The 22,713-nt window shown below is 37.8% G+C and overlaps 1 protein-coding gene across 2 annotated transcripts in view; it reads right to left on the bottom strand.

Annotated features, from left to right (window-relative positions):
* The window catches only part of LOC113057176 (leucine-rich melanocyte differentiation-associated protein-like), a 275,803-nt gene that overhangs the window by 91,908 nt on the left and 161,182 nt on the right, over nucleotides 1-22,713 (bottom strand). For both annotated transcript variants that reach the window (XM_026224318.1, XM_026224317.1), the window contains exons 3-4: nucleotides 3,593-3,719; nucleotides 2,227-2,366 (exon numbers count right to left, since the gene is read on the bottom strand). In XM_026224318.1, the coding sequence (XP_026080103.1) occupies nucleotides 2,227-2,366; nucleotides 3,593-3,719 (267 nt within the window). The remainder of the gene's footprint in view (nucleotides 1-2,226; nucleotides 2,367-3,592; nucleotides 3,720-22,713) is intronic.

Here is a 22,713-nt window from a genome sequence, read left to right as displayed (position 1 = left end):
CAGCTTTACCATCACATGAGTAAAATACATTTTAAATACTGAAAAAGAAAACAGCTTTTGTTTTTGTAATAATATATCACAATATTACTTGCATTTTTGATCAAATAAATGCTGCCTTGGTGAGCATAAAATAATTCTTTAAAAAATAGAAAAAAATCTTGCCGGTCCCAAACTTGTATGGTGACTGTGTGTGTATAGATTTTGTTTAAATCCCATAACCTTGACTATGTGCAGCAGTAAGAGTCATACTTGTCTTAGGAAAACAACTATTAACTTTATGTAACAAATTCCTCTGGAGTGACTGGGAGCAGTGTGGTGTGTGCACGCTTTGTTTGCTGTTATGATTCAATTACAAACAAACATAATAACAGCGACTGTTAGCGGGAAATATGCAGGTGTTTTCCTGATGATTGTGAAACCGTTTGTGCTGATCTAACAGATGGTTGGAGCAGCTCTGCAGCAAGTGTTGTTTAAAGCACCCCAGGCAAAACTGGCCCCAAACTTTCTGATCTCCAGCAAACACAGATATTTAAGCCCACACACACGTCATGATGTCAAGAGACAAACATGCAATCACAGACAGCATGGGCTGGAGAGCATCCCGGAGAGACAGGACATACAGTACATCCTTTACCACAGATGGCTGTCGCTGTGTTGAGTGTTGCACTTCTTCAGCTAAAGGGAGAAAAAAAAGAAAAAACACCTCCTCGAGCCCCAGAAGTAAACAATGATGAATGAGCCGAGCGACTGCTGTGAAATACAGCCGAGTCTACTTACGCCTGTTCATTTCATTTGACTAATTGAAAGAGCGCAAAGAGGCGTGCTATATTTCACCGCGTTATGAAGCAGGTTGCATTTTTTATTTTTTGTTCTTAGGGCGCAGTCTGAGAAGTGCATAGCCCAAGGCCAGTCCTGCTATGACCCGAGAGCTCGCCTAACCCTGTCAGACATGAAATCTGCATTATGCTCAAACTGATGTATTACTATGTGACACATTATGAATATTACATCACAAACACACAGCTGCTGTCAGTCAGGGAAAGAATGGTCGTCCTCTGCACCAAGTGAAGCATGGGAGACATTGCGCGAGAGTGGCGCCTATTGGGTTCATCTGTATAGTAAATGATTCATACTGAACACAGTGTCAAGAAAAATGCACTTAGGTCTAAGGTAGACAAAGAATGTGTTTCTCCCTCCCTTCTTCCCACCGCTGGGTTTCATGTTGAAAACCTGACAAATGGTGGTAACATAGCGTGGCATTGCACTCCCATAGGCCTGGGCTTGATAATGAATGCATCCTTTCATCTTGTAGGAAAGGATAGCAAACACTCATTTGTGGTTATCACAATTCACACATGAAATCGATTTTGCAAGTCTACGAAAAGAAAAAAAAAAGGAGGCGAGTAGCTTTAAGAGGAGTGTGGTTATAGCCTAAAGTATCAGTCTTTGCTTCTGCAATGTGATTTATGGTGTTGTGCAACAGCCGTTCATCCAAATAAAAGATTACTGAAAGTTGGCAACCTACACACTCCTGGGGTGTATTTCTCTTTTTTTACCAGGAGAAATAAAAACATATCAAAACAAAAATTCATGAGTACCTAAAAAATTGCCTTCATTGCTTTAGGATACCAGAGATTTCATGTACAGCGAGGCCCAAAGGTCTGAGACCACCAGTGAAAATATTAGTTTGAACCCAGGTTAAAATAAAAAAAATAAAACAATCCCCACACTTTTACAGTATATGGTGGGCCGCAGACACATTTTTCTTTCTTTCTGTCTTTAGTTTTTGAAGCATTATATTATTTAAATATCACAATTCTTTCTATTCTTAATTTATATTTTATTTTTATTCCTGTGATGGCAAAGTTGAATTTATCATCATCATTACTCTAGTTTTCTGTCACACATGGAAATCATAATGCATGTTTTTTTAGGATTCTTCGATGAAGAGAAAAATTCTAAACATTATAAATGTTTTACCGGTTATTAAATTTTGATCAATTTAATGAATTCTTGTTAAATAAAAGCATTTATTTATTCTTATTATTCAAAGTAAAATACTCCTAATTTAGTGTTGTTAATTTTCCAAGTTTAGAAGCCCAAATTTCCAAGGATTTGTTAGATATTTGGATCCCTCTGGATGGTACAGACTTTACAGAAACAAATTTCTCAAATTCAAAACCACTTTGTTCTGTACATGTTCATGAGTGTAGATGGTGTTCTGACCTGTATCTCTGATAGTCGTCTTCATCTTTATCCATGCTGACCAGTTGGTTGGGACAGGCCTCATTTCCCAGAAGGCTCAGGTATTCCAGCGCTGGCGTCACTTCTGCCAAATTCTCCAACAGGGCCTCGATGTCAGAGAAGTGTCACAGGGCAGAGGTCAAGGAAACCAGGCTGTTAATTACATTAGCATTTACTCTGTGCTCTCAGCTGGCCTGGTCAGCCAGAAGAACTCCGTGCAAAAACCCTCGGAAAGAGCTCAAAAGCAATTGTGCTTGAGAACACAAAGAGTGGGTAAATTTAAGGGTGAGATTTTGGCATTTGCGGCAAGTTTGGCTGTTCTCTTCTCCCGTTCCTCTTCCCATTTCCTGGGTGGCTTGGTGCAGAACATTAAAAACATTGACAAAATGATGGATGCCTTGTGGTAAAAACAGTTTGTGACTCCCTAAGCCCTGGACACCCCCTCCCCTTCACCCAGCACAGGGAAACAAACAGCCACTTCACAGAAAATTCATCACTAATACATTCACTTCATTGGAAATTGTGCCCGAAACGTGTCAAAATACAACCACACTAATGCAGCACTTGAATTTCAATGGCAGCAGGCCACTACAGGATGTAAATAATTGGCCCATTAGCATGTGCAGACCACTTCACAGCAGAATTCGGGTCTGAGCTGCTGACACTCTATCGGAGGAGAGCTGTTTGGAGAACAGAGGGTGAGGCTGCGTCATTATTATGTAGATGGATAGCATCCAGCGACAAACAGCAGAGCATAAATTTTCGTCAGGCTAGCACATTTACTTTTGCCATTTGCTTCTCTTTGCATCTCATCACACAAACTAAATGTAACGTGTCGCAGTGATGTAATTGCCAACTGTCAACAGACGGAAACTTGAAATTTCCAGTCCAGCTTCAAAGATTTACTTTTGGCGTGGGGTGACTGGTATGTTAGCTTATTAAGCAGCTAATGCTACTCTGGGAAATGTATGAGTTCAAATATTGGTTAATAAACTCTGTTTGCTCTGCTTTGTGGTCATGGGGTCTATATTGCAACTATGATACGGGTCACAATATGATACAATCTGTTTCTAAGAAGGGCGTCTAACAGGGCTTTATCTTTCAGTCATGGGACTGTACAGTTTTTTTGTTGTTGTTGTTTTTCGCCTCTCCTCCACTAGAGGTCACCATGGCACAAACTCAAGTGAGTTTATAAAGCAAGCCCCTTAGACAGGAGCTCAATTTAACACAATAACATCATTTAAAGAGACCAAGTGTGGCAAAAGGAGATCCTGCACTGCATTGCAAAGAATCTTGCAGCGTATCCTGTCATTTTGGTCAAGCATGAGAGCTGAAAAGCAAAGGATATTTGGTTCTTATTGAGCGTTAGGGTATGGAGCCGTGGTAACCTGGGCAACCGGAGGTCATTTCCGAGAAGATTGTTGTCCACAATCAGCTCTTCCAGTTGGCTGAATGCTTTCAGGCCTGTCAGTGACCTGCAATGATAAGGCAAGAGAGGAAAAATGATATGGCCCTAAATCTGGGCAGCCATTATGTGCAGAAATAAATATTTCAGGCGGGCCCTTTCACAGGCCAGAATAGTTTGGGCTTGGGACCGTCAGGAGAGTGAATGATAAGAATTAGTGGTGCTAAGATCCCCTGGCATGGTGCGGCATCCTTCACACGCTGGCAGCATGAGTGATGAGGGTCACTCGTGAGTAGCCAGGATTCAAAACAAAAGGGCTTCAGAAATGCAGTGTGCGGGATGAATTTGTCAATGTCTTGTGCCTTCAGGCACCCAGCTTTGCCTGACCCTAACCCTCCATTCCCAAGATAAATAACTCTGTCACAGTTCACCTTCACTCCCCCAACACAAATTTAACTCATCATCCATCATTTTCCCAGCACAGCTATAATGCCTAGCCACAAATGGAATGAGTACAACTTCTGCAACTTGCTATTAAAAACAACTGCTTTACGGGGGAAAAGTTTGACGGTTCTCCTTTTATTCCCCATCGTGACACCCAATCCCCCACAGATGTGCAGGCACGCCGTCCCCAAGGATTTTCCCTCCGTCTGGGTCTCTTCCCTGCCCTGCGCTGGCATAAACATGATGGAGGGTGGTGCTCAGGGTAATGTCAGGCCTTCCCAAGTTCAGGGTGCATAAAAGCCAGGGTGTGTGTTTCCAATCCTTCAAATGGCAGAGGCTGACAACCTACAATGTTTATGTGTCCACCCTTGGTTAATTGACATGTAGGTATGTCAGCCTTCTTGAGCAAAGAATAATTCGATGGCAACTAGATTCTAGTCGTCACCACTCTTGGGGAAAAATTGAAAAATAACACCTGCATATCATAATCTTATGGATTTTGTTGCTGTGAGACCTTTTATGGTACAGTAGTAATGCTGTTCAAAATATTGATATGACGATGTATCGTCACAGAGATTTAAAATAGAAAATAGCTGGCCTTGTATTGATATTGTGGCACGTGCACAGCAGGGGACAGTGCTTAATTTGAATACAAGAACACTGTTTAAAATTGAGTGGAAAAGTGCAAGGTTTCTAAAAAATAATGAATGGAGCTTAATATATAGTTTACAACAAGGTTTAATCATTATTTATAGAGATGTTCCGATACCCTTTTTCTCTTCCCGATACCGATTCCGATACCTGGGCTCAGGGTATCGGCCGATACCGAGTACTGATCCGATACCTGGGTGTATATCTGTATATACAGCTGTATATACTACTAGCCCTGTGTAAATTGCTAGAATTTTTTTATGGTGTGCTTCAGACAGATCCCTCAATAAAACATGAACAAATACATGGTGAACTACTGTATTTATTACAGTATTTTTATTATCTAACATGAATTTGACAGTATTATTTATTTTCTTATGCAAAAAAGAACTTCAAATGCAGCCAAAAATCTAACACCGCAAACTAAAAAAGGTATTTAAGTTTTACAATATAACTGTATAAAAAAACTGCAACAAATAAGTCTAGGAATATAAAAAAAGATCTATTAATCAGATAATCTCTAACAAGTAAAAAACAAGTAAAAAACAAGCAACCATCTAGGCATAATTATTATTATTATAGAGATGTATTATTATTACTTTAGGCTACAACAGTAGCTTTATATATTGTCAATTTACTCATGTAAACCAAACATTTATTTTAATGGGCTGCCATGAAGATCTTTGAGTGTCTGTGTTTATGATATGACAGTATTCTCAAATGAAACGGTAAATTCTCATGAAGTGACGGTTTATGCGTTCGTGTCCTCATGACACACAGCAGAGACTACAAAACAGCGAGCTCTCGCGCATCTGTGCCAGTCACCCAAAGAGATGTAGATTTTGCGGGAGTAATATTTAAATAGTATTTTGCAGTTTAATATTCACAGACACTAGTATATATTCGGCTACTGTCTGGAGCCCTGCGCTTTGACTTACACGGAAGCGACTGAACGCAGTTGCCGGTACTGAATATACTCGAGAGTCTGTAACTACCGGTACTACAGAGACATACTGCTAACCACTGATCTATAATATAGTAGCGGCTTCACTGTCTTTTGGCAGTTTAGAATGTGATGAGTGATCCAGTCATATATAGATCAGGGCTGCTAACGCGTTTTCATTTCTTCTTCGCTGCTCTAAACAGGGGTTGCTTGTGGCAACACAGCACAACTTCCTGTGTTTTCAATGCATTTTGAGCAGCGAAGAAGAACCGTGCAGCGGTTAGGCAAAGCTTGCGGTCATAACTAGGTCTTTTTTAAGAAAATGGTATCGGATCGGTATATGGGTTCATGTACTCGCCGATGCCGATGCCAGAATTTGTTGTGGTATCGGAGATATTTCCGATACTAGTATCGGAATCGGAACAACTCTAATTATTTATAGGCTTAAAAACAAAATGCAAACAATCAGAATGTTGTACCTGGTGTGGAGTGCCCAATGTAAACATTAAACATATGGGATTACCTATATTGTACTGTGGTATGGCCCTTCATATTGCAGTGGTCAACTGCTTATAGTTAGCACTGGCCCTAAAGTATGCAGTGTTTCATAAACGGCTGTTTTACTAAATTCTACTGAGGTAAAATTCAGTGCAGTCCTGTATTGTGATATGTATCGTATCGTGGCCTCTGTATCATGATACATATCATACTGTGACTTTGCTGGTGATACACAGCCCTATACAGTAGCACGAAAAATCCCAAGTCAACCAGGAAGGAGCTCACAGGAATAAATGTTGATATCTAGCCAGGTGAAGTCTGTCTTTGGAAGACACCCAACTATTGTAGCAACGAACAAATCGGTCCTGCTGTCAGTGTCATAAAACTCTCTGTTGTGTTATGCAAATACTTCGCTCTTATCGTGTAGAACACGGCTGATGAAATTTGATGGGCTTTACAAGAGAAAGAAAGCAAACATATAGAAGCAGACGGCCAAGAACTCCAACTGCAAGAGAGATACGTTCTATTTTTTATTGTCAAATTGCGCAAAATACAGATAAATGTCCCTGTTCGATAAATGAAAGCTGTTCTGCGAGCCCCCTCCACCTGTTTGCCTCGGCTGTTTCTGGGCGGGTGTAATGTTATTAGCCGCTTAGTTAAGAGGCATCCGTGCGTCGCAAGGGGGTTGCTTATTAATTGTTGTTTTCGTGTCACTACTGCTGTGCAAAAGGTGATTTAATCAGTTAAATTCACAGCCAAGGGAGCGCCCAAATCACATTCACAACAACAAACAGGGATTCAACCCTAATTTGCCCACAACACGTTGTGCCTAAACATTTGCTCTGCTGTATTATATGCAACATCTGTACAGTGCAGAGGAGGAAAATTTGCCACTAACTGAATGATTAATTGGCAAATGCTCTTAAAGGAAAGTTCACCCAAAAATTATTCTAATATTTATTCACTCAATAAACTATGGAAGGCAAATTCTGCCTAAGAGTAAATATAACAGAGAGATTACAAGATAATTAAACAAAATAAAATACAGAGAAAACTTCAACTGATAATTGATGCAAAAAACATTCTAAGATGTGTGAAAAATATAGGATATGAAAATGCAGAAATGGCTTCAATATATTTCAAACCCCATACCTTGCTATTTTGTCCATGGAGTGCAAAGAGATAAATGTTTAAGAATCATCACGCAGCTAATTTCATAGTTAACAGTTCATTTTCATATTATAATTGTTTTTTATTCACAGATAATCTTGCATGTTCAATTACCATGCAACATTTGGCTACGTCAAACTTTAAAACCTCTAAAATATAGAGCATTTTTTTCACTATTTTTAATGACACCAATTTGTAATTTATGCTTAATGATTTTTTTTTTTTTGGTCCCACTTTATATTAGGTGGTCTTGACCAACTACTTGCATCAAAAAGTACAATGTACTTATTGTGTTCACATTGTATTGCAAAACACTTTTGGTGCTATTTTGCTAACTTTTTTTTAATAAGGCTTGCTTTTTATGGTCATTTTGTTGTATGACACTTGTTTCAGAGAATAAAAAACTACTTTAGCAAATCCTGAACAGGCACTTACAAAACTAAAATAACATCAACACACAAGCAATTTAAAACTCAATCACACACAAACACTTTCAGGTAGGAACCTCTCTGACTCGCACCTCGTCCCCATGGGGAATCCAAAACTGTCTGCACATTTTCACCACCATCTTCAAAGTCACACCACAATGACAGAATAGCACAACGCAGGGAGTGCCATCTGATCTAAGGCGAGAAGGAGAGAGATGGACGGGCAGACACAAAAGAAGGAAAGAGAGATAGATTTAATGAGCCACGCCAATGAACCCACTCCTTGTTAAGATAATTATGATCAAGCTCATTGTCACAGTGAATTTCTCAACGTGTTTGCCAGTGCGGCGTCTGCCTGAGTTAGCACACAGCTCACAAAACAGGAGATTTAGCTGCTAAACAACATACTTCGCTGGAAAAAACATGATTACACTGTATAAGGCGACCAAATGACCAGGATACAAAACAGGTCAGAGATGGTTTGGTGGATAATGTGGGCACTCTGATGTGGTGACGACACACGAGTGATTTACAATGTTTACATTCATAAGTTTGTATAATATATATATATATATATATATATATATATATATATATATATATATATATATATATATATATATATATATATATATATATATATAAAGACTAAACATTTTTTTTTTATTAAAATAGCTTGAATAAATCTGATCTTTGGCCACATCAAGCATATTATTTTGTCTACAATAGAAACTAGGTGTGCTGTTGAGTAAATAAAATAAAGTAGCATGGAACTTCATTATGAAATGCAACATTACACGGTTTAAGACAAACTGTAAGAATGATAGTCTGAACCTTGCTAATTTAAGCGACATAAACGATCAAATCTAGTGACAGATGGTATTGTTACCTCTGTAAAAAAAATAAAAAAAATAAATAAAGTATCATCAAAACTTTATATAGTATGTACCTATTAAGTTCCGTATCAGTTATAAATTATCATTACTTACCTATAAGGCCCTAAATGGTTTAGCTCCTGCGTACCTAACTAGCCTTCTACCACGCTACAACCCATCACGCTCCCTAAGGTCACAAAACGCTGGACTTTTAGTAGTTCCTAGGATAGCAAAGTCCACTAAAGGAGGTAGAGCTTTTTCACATTTGGCTCCCAAACTCTGGAATAGCCTTCCTGATAATGTTCAGGGTTCAGACATACTCTCTCTGTTTAAATCTAGATTAAAAACACATATTTTTCGCCAAGCATTCAAATAATGTATCTTTTAAACTGTGATTGCAGTTCAAATGTGAATTCTTATTCTTTAGCTTGGGTTAAACTAATTAATTTTACTTTGTTGGATCAGCAGCTATGCTAATGATGTCTCTATTTTGTTTCTTTGTTTTGCCACGGGATAACTAGGATTTACACAAGCTCTAGTCTGGATCCAGAACACCTGAGAAAAGATGATGCAGACCATCAGAGGACCTCAGATGATGCTAACCCTGAATCAACAAACAGAACTAACAAATATCGCTACAAGTGTGACTGCATCATATAACAATTATTAATTAATAATATTAATAATGTTCATCGTCTGGCTGACTACGTCTTGTATTAATTTTTCAAAAAAATCCTGTCATACGCGCACAAACTGACAGTCACCACTAATAAGCTACTACTAAATATTGTAGAAACAATTTTCTGTAAAGTTGCTTTGTAACAATTTGTATTGTAAAAAGCGCTATAGAGATGAACTTGAATTGAATGTTATTTTTTCATTACTCCACATGGCGACACATTTGTGGAAATATTCCCCTCATTAAACCACCAACACGAAAACGAGGAACAAAATCATGGTGTGTCTTCATGTTTTTGTGACAGGTGTAGTTTTACAGAGATACAGACACTAGCTGGTATATGATGCAGCTAATTATTGGGACAAACAGCATCTTGATGGTAACTCTTGCTCGTAAAATCAGGATGTCTCATAATCCAATTATTAAACATAATGCCTAATGGAATAATGAGGAGAAATACTGACAGAGAAAGTTGATGGAAGGTCAAACAATTACATTACTACCAAAGGTTACTTTAAAAAGATCCCGTGTAGATGGTGACAGTTTGCTGACATGCGAACCAAGCGCTCACTGAGAACGTCCAATTCCACGCCTCTTCAAAAGTCCGCCATGTAAATGCTGTTAAGCAACCTTTCAAAGCCAGGGCCTGTAAAACAAATTACTATGCAGACTATTCTCAAAAGAAGCCAAACAAGAAGACAAGGGCTCAGACAATGACACAGAGATGGCTTGACAGAGATGGATGGATCGATAGACAAATACTAATGCGGACATGCTGATTGATAAACTGCTGCTGACAACAGGAGAAAAAAACACTCTGTGATTATTGGTTGAAATGTCAGTCACCGCAGCCCTTAGTCAGCCAGCTTTCACAGGTCACATGTCCAGGGAGGGAGAGACAGAGAGAGAAAGAGAAAAGGAAAGAGAATTCAGAGATACACCTGCCAAGTTAGCAAACAGTGCTAACCGCAAATAATAGATTTTCAGACACAGCGCTCATTCAAACACACTCACGCTGCCTTTGTATTCCGAGTCTGCATTCCAGCAGTGATCCCATTCAGCAAAAGCCTCCTCATGTATGATATTCCCAGCTTTGATATTTCCCTTTGCTATGGCCAGTAATTCCCTTGTTTGCTCGCTGGTTTTAAAAGGCCTTTCTCTTCTCTGCTCTCTTTTTTGAGTCCCCAGTGTGTCTGTTCTTGACAGAACAGCTCTGATCATCCTTTGATATTAAGTCTCTCTCATATCCTTGGCTCCACAGTGTCACCCATGTGTCTGGAGCCAAAACTTGGTCCCAGAACAGCCACGGGCGATCTAAGCCGTACATACACACCAGCTGATCTGCAACCAGCACCACGGCTCAGTCTCAAAGAACAACTGGGTTCGGTCAACAGTACATGGCTGTGGATCCCATTGTTTGGGATCTTTTCCGGTGCGAGGATTGAATCCGACTTTAGGCCTGGTTTCAAAGTTAAAGAGGGGAGATTTAACATCAAAGCTGTCTCCGGTGTAGGAAAAGTAATGTTTTTATTCTGAAGAGACTGCAAAGGCTTGGGAGTGACAGGTAAATTGACACGCTGTTCACAGGGCAAAAGATAAATGTTTGATGAATTGGCCAATCCGGTTGGAGTGATGGGCTTCATATGTGCATAATGGACTGGCTGCCTGGCAGTTCTGATTGCCTGCCAAGATAAGAAACTATAATGAATGAAAGAGGGAAGCGGGGCTGTAAAAACATCGATCGGACTGGTTTTAATAATAAACGTAAAAAAAAAGGAAGGAAGAAAAGATGCAGATGACACCACAAAACTGTCCACCAAAGGACATGACAAACTCATCATGAATCAACTATTTCTCGTCATAAATGTGAGGCAGAATGCCACATCTGCCCATTGTGTCGTTATTTTAATCAACCCTACAACCTTGAATATGATCTTGACACCAGCTTCATGCAGAATATATACGCCAAAGGAGTTCAGATGCACTCCCACCTTCAACCCGCATGCAATTCTGTTTTCAATCTTCAAAAACATGATGCTTCAGATGCAGCGGCACTATAAATCTTCAGTTTGGCAGTATTAGGCAGCCATTATCTTCAAACATGTCACCAGCCCTCGGGTGGTAGCAATTTACAGATCATATGTGTAAGGAAATGGGCTTCAGCTATGTTGCAATTTACATGTGTTAAAGGCTTATAGAGCAGTTATCCTGCAGTTTTAATGGGGACGCACACTGGTTGGGTGATATCCTTCCAATATACAATGTACATTTTGGTTTGTTATTAACGTGGATATTCACAAACCTGCAGTGCATAATTTGGCTCCATTAAACAGCACTATCATTACAGTACTGTGTATAAGACACATAAATAATGGATAGATATATATAAAGAGCTAAATACTAGTGTTTTGGAGCTAAATGTGTCATAGAAAAAATGTGAAGAAAAGAAAAAGACATGGGATTCCAAAAATAAAGTGCCATATTTAACTGGTCTCAAATTGGGGATTAAAAGAGGAGACAAAGGGTCACTTAGGAATGGTTCAACTAAAAATTTTCAGAATTTGTTGTTTCCAGGACTGTCTTATTTTATACGTTCAAACTTCTGCTTTATATACATAATATGGAAAATAGATGTTGATTTACACTAATGCCACTGTCAAAAATAAATAAATAAAAATATAACAGCTTCAGAAATCTTGATATATAGTAGTCAGAGGGACTACTTTTAGGATAACTTTATGATGTCGTTTTGTCCTTTTTGGACCTTCGGATGCTTTGTAAATCACCACTGATTTCTTTGTATGGAAAAGAGTAGTTTGAACATTCTGTGTAGTATCTCATTTTCTATTTCACAGAGAGAGAAAAAATACACGGAAGCGAGTAAATGGCAAAGTGTTAGCGTCTAATATATCTTTAAAGGGATAGTTCACCAAAGATGAAAATTCTGTCATCATTAACTAAAATTTATATTTGAGTTCCACTCTACAGACAAGAAAAACACTGAAATTTAGATTTTTGGGTGAACTATCCCTTTAAGGCAGCGTCTGACTGGACTAGGCGGTGGTGTGCTGGTTAGGGTGGGGTTGAGTCTGGTCGGGAGGGGGCTCGACCAGAAGAAGGACTGAGGCTAGAGATGAAACGCCTGGTGAATTATAGACTGCCTCTCAAGATTCACAGCTCTCAGTGGTAGGAGGTTAATATTCTCACATGTCATTAGGTCCGCTGGCTCGGCTGACGGCTCATTGAATCAGGCAGCAAATGATTTCCTCATGCGGCAAAGGACAGCGCACTTCAAAGGGAGAAGGGGCTGAGGTCAGAGCCGCTCCGCTGTGATTAATAGCCCCGGATCAGTCGAGGCTGGCCGTGAGGTAAGAATGTGATGGAGGCTTTTGACAGAGCTGACTCTTTAAGCTGGGTTTGACCCCCGGCCCTGGCAAACTTTGTTTCCAGTGCCAAGTCTGACTGACCTGATGGGCCCTGTCAGGGGCAACCTGGACTCCATGAGCTGAGCTGCAACGTGCACAAATCACCTCGTGTTACAGAATACCAAGAGTGTCTGTCCAGTTGCCGTCTAATCACTTACCCTCGCTTCAGTCATGCAAAAGACACTTCAAAGGACTGCTTCTGGAACAAGCGTGTGTGTCCTTTGGTCAAATAAATACAAAATGTGGTTGTTTAAATTGAGTGGCAAATCATTTTAACTGAAAATACTAAAAACTGAAACAACGCCGTACAATAAGCGGCCCCTAAGACAATTTTTTTTTTTTTTTTTTTTTTTTTTAAGAGTATACAGTGAGATGGTGTCAATTGTACAAAATTTGCCTTACCATTTATACTGTGGTATATCTGCATCTGTATAGTCTCTGCAAAGAATTGACTGTTGCAGATGGGTGCTTTCAATATAGACAGCAATCTTGGATTACAATGGGATTGATTTAGTGTTGAAGCATCGCAACACTTGTGTCCAGTTTAAATAGGGTGCGAAGGATGTTTACAGCTGCCAAGCAACATTACAATGTGGTGCAATAACATGAAACTGAACTGATGTGTGATCACAGATATGTTTACATTGGCTATTTCAGACATGACTGATCCAATCAGATTCATAACATGGAAGTGTTTTGGCTTCTAACTAAGGGGTAAATGTGAATAATGTTTATCAAAAACAGACATTACTAAATGGTGACTAATTCAAAATGTGTGCATTATGTTTCCATGACAAATTACTTATAGCACTGATATTACATATTCTACTCTCCTCAAGAATATAAAACAATTAATATGTCCAATTAAGGGTTAAAGGCATCCTGCTTTGTGGCCAAAGCTTTCTAATCTTAACAACACACCATTGACCAAAATAATTAACATTATGCAAAATCTAAGTAAAATATAAGTGTGACTTTTAAGATTAAAGTAAAAACAGAGCCAGCCACTTTATTTTGGAAGCACTGCAGCGTAACTTTATATGGGTCTGCTGGTAGAGAAATGGTCGACACCATTTCTCTTCATGCCTCATGGCCTCCCTGTCTCTGGTGCAACCCAGTTTCTTTTAAACGACACCACTGACTGATTATACCTCTCCTCACAAAACAAATGCATTCTCCCATTCGTACCGCTGCCCTGAAAATCAATTCTATTCTTTACAGATGGCACCGCAGTCATCTGCCATCACTGTTTATCTGCGAGGGAAATGTATCTTAAGGCACTCAGCATTTAGATAAACACCAAAACGTAAAATAAATGATTGAAAATGACACAGTAATCAACGAAAAAATAAAATAAGTAGGTAAAATAATGGCAACTTACACGTATCCATACGGCACGTTTAGTAGAGGAATTACGATTAATTTCTTTATTCTGAAAAAGATGTTTGCAAGTTGTTTTAGTTATTGCAATATTCCAATATGTATAATAAATCAAAAGACATCCTTGTCTTGTAGATGCACAATAAATGACATTTACTCACTTGATAATAACATGCAAATACAGTAAACTACTAATAATGCAATCTGCTTATTGCATTATGTTTAACGCTGTAAAATAGAATCATGATTAAACGAAAAAGATACTATTCAAAATTACTAATTGCAATCATAATTACTTTGGATACGCACTGATATAAGTAAAATGTGGGGGGTTTTACCATTTGATATGCATAGTTATATGCAGTGCATATAACTAAAATCTTAAAATGGTTAACAAATGTGCACTGTGCATTCGTAACTAGACGTCAAATTGTTATTTGCATACTGTAAATAAACATGGACAGTTGTCCTAAAGAGCAAGCATTTGACTAGAAGGCACAAATAGCGCAGTTTCTCCACGATATATGGGTTTGAGGCCTTCATACTGTCAAGCTGCAGCCCTGTATGCTTGAGCATCTATCTAATAGCAAATAATCACTACCTTGCTGTCACTTCATGGCAAATGATCAATGACACTTGATGGATGACCCTGTCTGGGGCCTGCTCGTGGTCTGCATCACTCCCATCCCCACTCACAACCACATGAGACAGCCATGATTCCGTGCCTCATGGCCAACCACACATTCCTCCAAAAAAGCTTTCATTTCACTTTCTCAAAGCCGTAAATGAGGGGCTCCGAGAGAGAGAAAGAAAAAGATGCCTGGAAAATCAGTCTTTATCCAAAGGATGGCCACTGAGAAAAGAAATCGTAATTTATTATATTAGAGGGAAATTAAATCATCTGATGATCTAATTGGGAGGATTACGGTCCCCCACCTGCGCTGTCACTCTCTGGGGCCCCATTACAAGGCCCTTATTAGTTTTTACTTGGCAAATTAAAATGCGAGCGCCGCAATCTTTGATCTCTCACTTGCTGACACAAATCCTTTCAAGCCCCAACATTTTCTGCTGGGTAATTAATGCTAATTAAAAGGTTTCAAGCAGTCAGTGAGCGCCGCTCTTCTCCCGTCCAAATTGCCATCAACTTCCCCATCTACGGATCTGCATGTCATGCACATTTCCTCCTCATGCAGAGTTTTATCGCAGCGTCTATGCAAACAACAAATTATAAACTAAATGCAGGCAACTTGCCAGAGTGGTATCTACTAACTGAGCATTTGCAGACATTTTGCAAAATATAGAAGCATAGCAATCTTTAATACTAAAATAAACAAAAATACAGCTGCGCCGCATATAACTTGCGGGTTTTGAGTCCATTCGCCAATCTCTGATTCCCAAACAGAACACAGGAATGATGTTAGACAGCTTAATGTATGTATGTTTTAAACACTCTGAAGCTATGAAAGGGTTTGTTTATGGAACTGTCACATGTAAACGCTGCCTGTCTACAATTAATGTATACATTGAAAATAGGTTAACGGCTTTTAAGTTAGGATTTGTACCTCGGCCAAGTTTGATCTCCACATACAAACAACCAGATGCAGATATTCCTGTTACATGTAGTCTTTTCATTCATGTTAAGTAAGAGTATATGCAAATAAATGTGGTTGTAATTAAATGAAGAGTGGTTTGATTTAATTGCAAGTCGCTCTACATTGGCAGTACTTTGAAACCACTTAAATATATGAGGCATATCCACCCTGACTTATAATGTTGTAATTAGCTGTCGCTCCGCCATATCATTATGTAGCTCAGTAAAGTGTCAGGTATGAAGATGTCTCTTCCTGATGAGCAAAAGGCAATATCATTATACAATGCTACAAAATGATAATTACATTACTTCTGCATCGGTACCAACCCTATGTGATAATTAGACGCATAGTCAAACCAATTAAATTCCTTATAAAGCCTGTTTTTGCCCTGTCAAGCATACAGTTTGACTTCTCCAACGCCCTGTCACAAATATCTCACGTAAAAAAATGTTATTGGGACTCAGAATAACCTTTGCATGTAAGGATGAAAAAAGGTGAACGGCAATCATCACCATTTTATGGTGTGTAAAAAAAAAAAAAAAAATTTACTAAATATGATCATTACATAGTATATATATTACATAACAGATACATTAACTTCAAGAAATAGTTCATCCAAAACTTGTGTCATTGTTTACTCTCAAGTCATTCCAAACCCATGATACTTTCTTTTCTCCCAGGAAACAAAAGATGTTATTTAGCTGATGTTTTTTGCCATATATGGATGACAGTTAAGGCCACAATTTCCTTTCAGTGTATCGAAAAGAACAAAAAAAGTAATGCAACTGCTTTTTCTGCTTAATTTTTGGTACACGTTAGCAATACTTAATGATATGTTTAGTGTCTTAATGTTAAATGCTGTTTTGACACTCTAACTTTAAAAATAAATGTTTGACATTTACACTAAACTATCAATCTACAGTGGTTGTCTTGAACGTCAAAAGGAACAATAATGATTTCTGAAGGTATTCTGAAAACTGGGTCAATGACCATTAAAAGCACTTGGATACCCTTTGTGCATCAAATTGCATGACAACCATGTCTTTTAATAATGTGCTTCTTTGCACACAAAACAATTTATACTGCATACCTATTATTATAGCACTTTTTACGTCTAGCCATTCTAGACATCGATCTACTGCTACATCACTCAGATCTAGCAGGAAATGGGAAGGCCTTTCTTTGCTTTTCTCTTGTTTGCAGATGCCCTCTCTAATACACAGCCATGACATTTTAAAAGAGGCATGTGATGGATGATTTGTGCAATTTTTACTGAAGTTCAGTTTGATGTAAGATTATTCTCGTTCTCTCTGCCAGTGCTTCATTACCTTAGAAAAGCAGGAATCATTAAAGGAGGCAAGTCCAGTCAAATCTCGGCATAATTCTATAGAGTTGAACTGCTGTCAACATCATTAACCTTCATTTCTCCAACTCGCTTCATGACTTATGAAGTGTTCTTTATTGTGTAATGATCCAAAACTCGTACAAAATCGCCCTCTTCAAAGGACCCCTGGGACACACCACCCATGCAGCCTGCTGAACATGTCAGAGGCAAAGATCAAATGAAGCTCAGTAATTAGGCACTTTTCTTTATCATGCAGTCGCCTGTTTACTTCCATTTTCAGGTGACAGTGGTGTAGCTGTAAAGCAAGCGTTAAAAAAAGAGCATTCGGTAATGAGCAGAGGAATAAGGTAAAATGCTTTGATGTCTTTTGTAGTTCAAAAGCATTACTGCTTATGATCGCAGACAGCTGAGCTTGAAGAATGTAATGTAAACACTGGCCATGTGAAGGTTTAGAGGGTCACAAAAACAGCTCATGGACAAATCTGCTTTGACAAACCAATGGTTGTGCTCCAGGATTTAGATTTTACACTGAACCAAACGCTAAACAAAACTGTTTATCATACAATAACTGAATTAAAACTTATCAAATGCATCAGGAGGTATATCTTTAAAATAAAACAAAAAATGATATACTTAAAAAAAATAAACATAAAAAAAAACTAAATCAAATAAACAATAAAATGCATCGCAAAACAAAACATCAAAAATAATTAATGTTTTCCCAAACTCCCGTCTCCAATGCTTTCAAAATAAAATAGCATCAAACAGAACTACAAAAATAAGGTTTTAAAATGAGAATAAAATAAGCATTATAAAAAATAAAACAAAATGAAATGCAAAAGAAAATGCATCACAAAAATTCACAAACCCCTGTTTCCCATGTTTTTAATAATATAATATAATATAATTAATAATTCATAAAATGATTCAAATATAAAAAAAATAAGAAAAACAATGTACGGTATAAGGACTCTGACTTTACATTGGACACTTTAAATCAAACATCACAATGTATAGTAATTAAATTTCCTACTGGATGTGAAAACTTTTCATTAATACTTTGAAATGCTCTTTGACTCTTAGACACCAGCAACAAAATAAATGGGAAGCATTTTCTCCTGGATTTTGGACATTGATAAGCCTTTTTTTTACTGTACAGAGTATGCACAATTATACATGCACAACCCCATTAGCAACCCATTTTTAGGGTCACAATCCACCAGTCGGAATCACTGCTTTTCAATATCTCAGCCGCTTCTGCATGTACCTTATGGGTAATGACTGGGTTTGTTATGCTACGTATGAAGCCATGACAAATTAGCCTGGGAGATGGCCTTCACTGGTCACAATGAAAGACACTGTTTTTTGACTGAGGGAAAGCACCTTTATCTGTCAGGGTATGTGTGTGTAGCCTCCTGCTCAGCAGGGGCGTTGAGGCACTGCCACAGGGGTGATGCTTCTCAGGGGCCTAAGGACCTACAGTAAATCTTCAAACAATTTAGACAAACAAAAGGCCACTGCGGCATGAAAAAAGACAAGGAAAAACAGATGAATAAGCAACATCAATTACCGACAGGGTTGACCTGTGAGCCCCCACACCTCGGCTGGCCCCTCACACCCAGGGGTGGCAGATTGAAGCTGACATGCCTGGATGGAGAACAGTACGGTCTCACAAGGCCTTTCCTCCGAGTGCAGACAGAACGAGAGAGAGAGTGCCAGCAGTGGGAGCTATGAATGAAAAATCACGCATAATAGGTCCCCGCTTTAGTTTAAAGTGAAACAAAATGGCTCAATTTGAGCACTTAGCCTGTGGAAAATTGGCGGCGCTGAGATAGGACAGGAACATGCGAGGGGACAAGCGAATCAGCCCTCTGATAAGTAGACTATAAGGGGAACAAAGCCGGATGTCCAACGGGCTTACCAGTGGACTCAAGTGCGATTGGGTCCCTCGAATTGCCACTCCAGTCTCCGCATGCCCTCCAAAAAAAGACCTCTTCTCCCCTCAGACACTTTGTGCTCAACCAGTAGTTAAATAAACACAGTGCTTATATTTGTTCAACACACCAAGCTTTGTGTCGTCCCATTGGATATTTTTGTGGGGACGAGAGCAGGGTAAATGCATAGACAAGCAGGAAGCTTTAAGCTACATTTAAATAAAATAAAATGTGAATATAATATAATTTGTACTGTCAAATGATTAATCGTGATTAATCGCATCCAAAATAAACATTTTTGTTAACATATGTTTGTGTACTGTGTATATTAATTATGTATATATAAAAGCACATACAGTATATATTTTGAAAATATTTACATGTATTTACTTGTATATATTTATATTCATATAATTTATATTATATATCTATAAATATATTTAATATATAAACATTACATATTTTTTTTTAAATATATACATTTATATATATACACAATTAAAATACACAGTACAAACACATTATCTAAACAAAAACTTTGGATGTGATTTATTTCCAAGAATAAATGAATGAAATCACCAATGCTACATTTAAAATACTGTAAAAACAATAATATTGTGAAACTGTATTATAATTTGAAACAACCGTTTTCTATTGTAAAACATTAAAGAACCACCATTATTAATAAATGAGCACCAATAATAACTGATAATTGAATCCCAAATCATCATAGAATAATATTTACCATACATGAACATGTGACACTGAAGACACTGAAAATCCAGCTTTGCCACACAAGGAATAAACTACATTTTGAAATATATTAAAATATAAAAAAAGTTATTTTAAATGGTAATAATATCTGACGATATTACTGTTTTTAACCAAACAACTGCAGCCTTGGTGAACATAAGATGCTTTTTTTTTAATTATATATATATATATTATTTAAATATTATTTGACTAGTAGTCTATACTATATATACACTTTATTACTATTATTATTACTATTATTGGAAGAAATGTCATTGTTTCGCTACCTGTATTGTATACCTTAAAATATGATACCTTATAACCGGTTGTATATTTTTCTACATAATAACAACTACAGTTATAATAGATGCTAAAATGCATGCATTTACATTTATACCTTCAACCCAAAAATAGTAAAGCACTAAAACGTGCTGCACAACACAATGCTCCTAGTGCATGCTCTAGTGCTAAACTTGCACAATCTGATCTGTGTTTTATTGACCAACCTCAGACACAGTCTCTATAGTAACAACACACACACAAGGGTGTAAAGGGACATTTAGGAACATTGCCCGAGGGACTGTTTAATACAATGGAGTGAACAATAACACCAACCTACACTACAGACGCCCAAAACCAGTGAAAGCAATCTGACAAGCTCACTATTTCATACTAAACATGCCTTATAATCAAAACTATAAACTTAGATTTCAAATGATTTTCTATTTTAGCAAACACTTGGTCACTGAATTTCATTGTGTACTTCATGTATTTACACTGCACATTAGCAGTTATTTCAAAAAGCACAAAATAGGGATCTGGGTGATTCATGTTCACAGACATTGACAGCAGTGTCAGACCCAGCTGTATTCTGTAAATCAGACGTAAGATCATAGCGGAAGGTGTCATTTAAGAGAGAAAAAAAAATCCCTCTTTGATATTAAATAAGATGGAAGCACAGCAGTCATAAAATATTTGACCTTGCTAAGAGCTCTGCACACCTCTCTAATCTGACTGGCTCCTTTTTCAAACAATAGAGCTCTTTAAATCGCTGCAGCTATCAGCACAGCTCAAATAGGTCTATAATAGAGCCCTATCTTCTTTGCAAATGGAAATCCAGTCAAGGGAGGAGATGGGAATCATTTTCATCTCGTTGACATGCAGTTCATCTGAGAGTTTTGTGGAAGAGACACGAGCCTACAGGTCAATTTCCATGTCAGCGCTGTCTGTTTTTTGGAAATGTGCAGCTTTGAAGTTCAATTTTATGCAGTGCTGAGGTGAAGGGCTTCATTAGGGGAGCTTTAAACTCACGAGGTCACAATAAACACATTAAATGTACAATGCAGAAATATATTAGTAGTTTACGTGGATTATCATAAAGAAATGTATCAAGAAAATGTTCCGGATGACATGAAATGTGGTTATCAAGATGTTATTGCATAATGAATATGAGACACGATTGAGTGAAAGGATAAAAAAAAAAAAAAAAAAAGTAGGGCAAGTATATCTCTAGACACACTACATTTAAAATACTCGAGTCTTCAGTTTCACAGGATCCTTCAGAAATCATTTTAAAATGCTGATTTATTTATTTATTTTAGGACTTTGATGAATAATAATAAAAAACTGCATTTATTTTAAGTAAAAATATTTTGTAACATTATAAATGTCTTAAATGTTACTACATTTTGACACATAATAACGACACATATTTTTAGATATGTCAGAGAAATATATTTTCAGTTGAGATTTTAGTCTGGGACTAGCTTGAGCCTTGTCTGTGAAACCATGGGTAAATCAATTTTTGCGACTGTTTAGAGTTCAGATTGAGGGAAATAAATTTGAATTAATTTATTTGCAGTAGCATTTAGTAAACCATTTGAGCATGTCATTTCATAATAATTGCATAAGCAGAAATAAGTAAATGTGTATACAGTGTATACATGGTGAAAGCTGTCCTTCGCTGCGCTTGCTCAATATTCGACTATGCTTATCTGCTTTAAAGCCTTGATTAAATAGAAAAGGCGCAGATCTTTCCCAAGCCGCTTTTACGATTCCTCCTAAAATGGATTCTGCAGAGAAAGGAGGAGAAGGGTAAAATCTGAAGTGACACAAGACAAGAAATCTATTTCCCCTCTCAGCCCCTTCCTCTCTCACATCCTCCAAAATGTAAATGCATTCTCGCTCAGTTCAAGCCATAAAATACTGCCCTTGAAATATTGAGTGACAGAAGGAATTATGGGTTATTGTACTGTCAAATTGCAAGACAGCTGTATGATGGGATACTGTGTTATTTAGACAATCAGAAACTTAAGAGGCAAAGTGACACATGCCCCCCTCCCACCTCTCTCTCTCTCTCTCTCTCTCTCTCTCTCTCTCTCTCTCACACACACACACACACTTAGACAAGCCTGGTGATCACTGCCAGACATAGAAATCACTCGAAACACACAGAGGACCAATAGCAAGAAAGGTAAAGATGCTCTCCTTCCATACAGTATGTAACACTGTTGATAAACTCTATGCTGCTACTGCTTCCAGAGAGATGTCTCAACTTCACAAAGGAAAAGTTTACACTATTGTGGTGTGAAAGAGATACATTAAAGAAACTAATTTAGTCTACATATTTCCTCACTGTGTACAAAGAGCAGGTAGCAAGGAACTTAAAGGATTTAGAATGACAGGACAATGACAATGACACTAATTACACATACAGTCACATTTACCACATTTGCACAGCCATCTGTTTTAGGTGAATCATATAAGTGGATGGCGCTAACTGTAGGTTATAGTTCACCTAAGAATGAAAATTTGCTGTTAATTTACTCACCCTCAGTCCATCCAAGATGTTTTTTTTTCTTCAGAAGAACACATTTTTAGCTGAAACCATTGTCCTTGGTGATTTATAAAATGTTAGTTAACCCTCTGGAGTTTAAGGGTATTTTTG

The sequence above is a fragment of the Carassius auratus genome, chromosome 38, assembly GCF_003368295.1.
Source record: "Carassius auratus strain Wakin chromosome 38, ASM336829v1, whole genome shotgun sequence".
In the NCBI taxonomy this organism is placed as follows: Eukaryota; Metazoa; Chordata; class Actinopteri; order Cypriniformes; family Cyprinidae; genus Carassius; species Carassius auratus.
The sequence above is the reverse complement of the archived record's forward strand: the minus strand, read 5'-3'. Positions and strand labels throughout refer to the sequence as shown.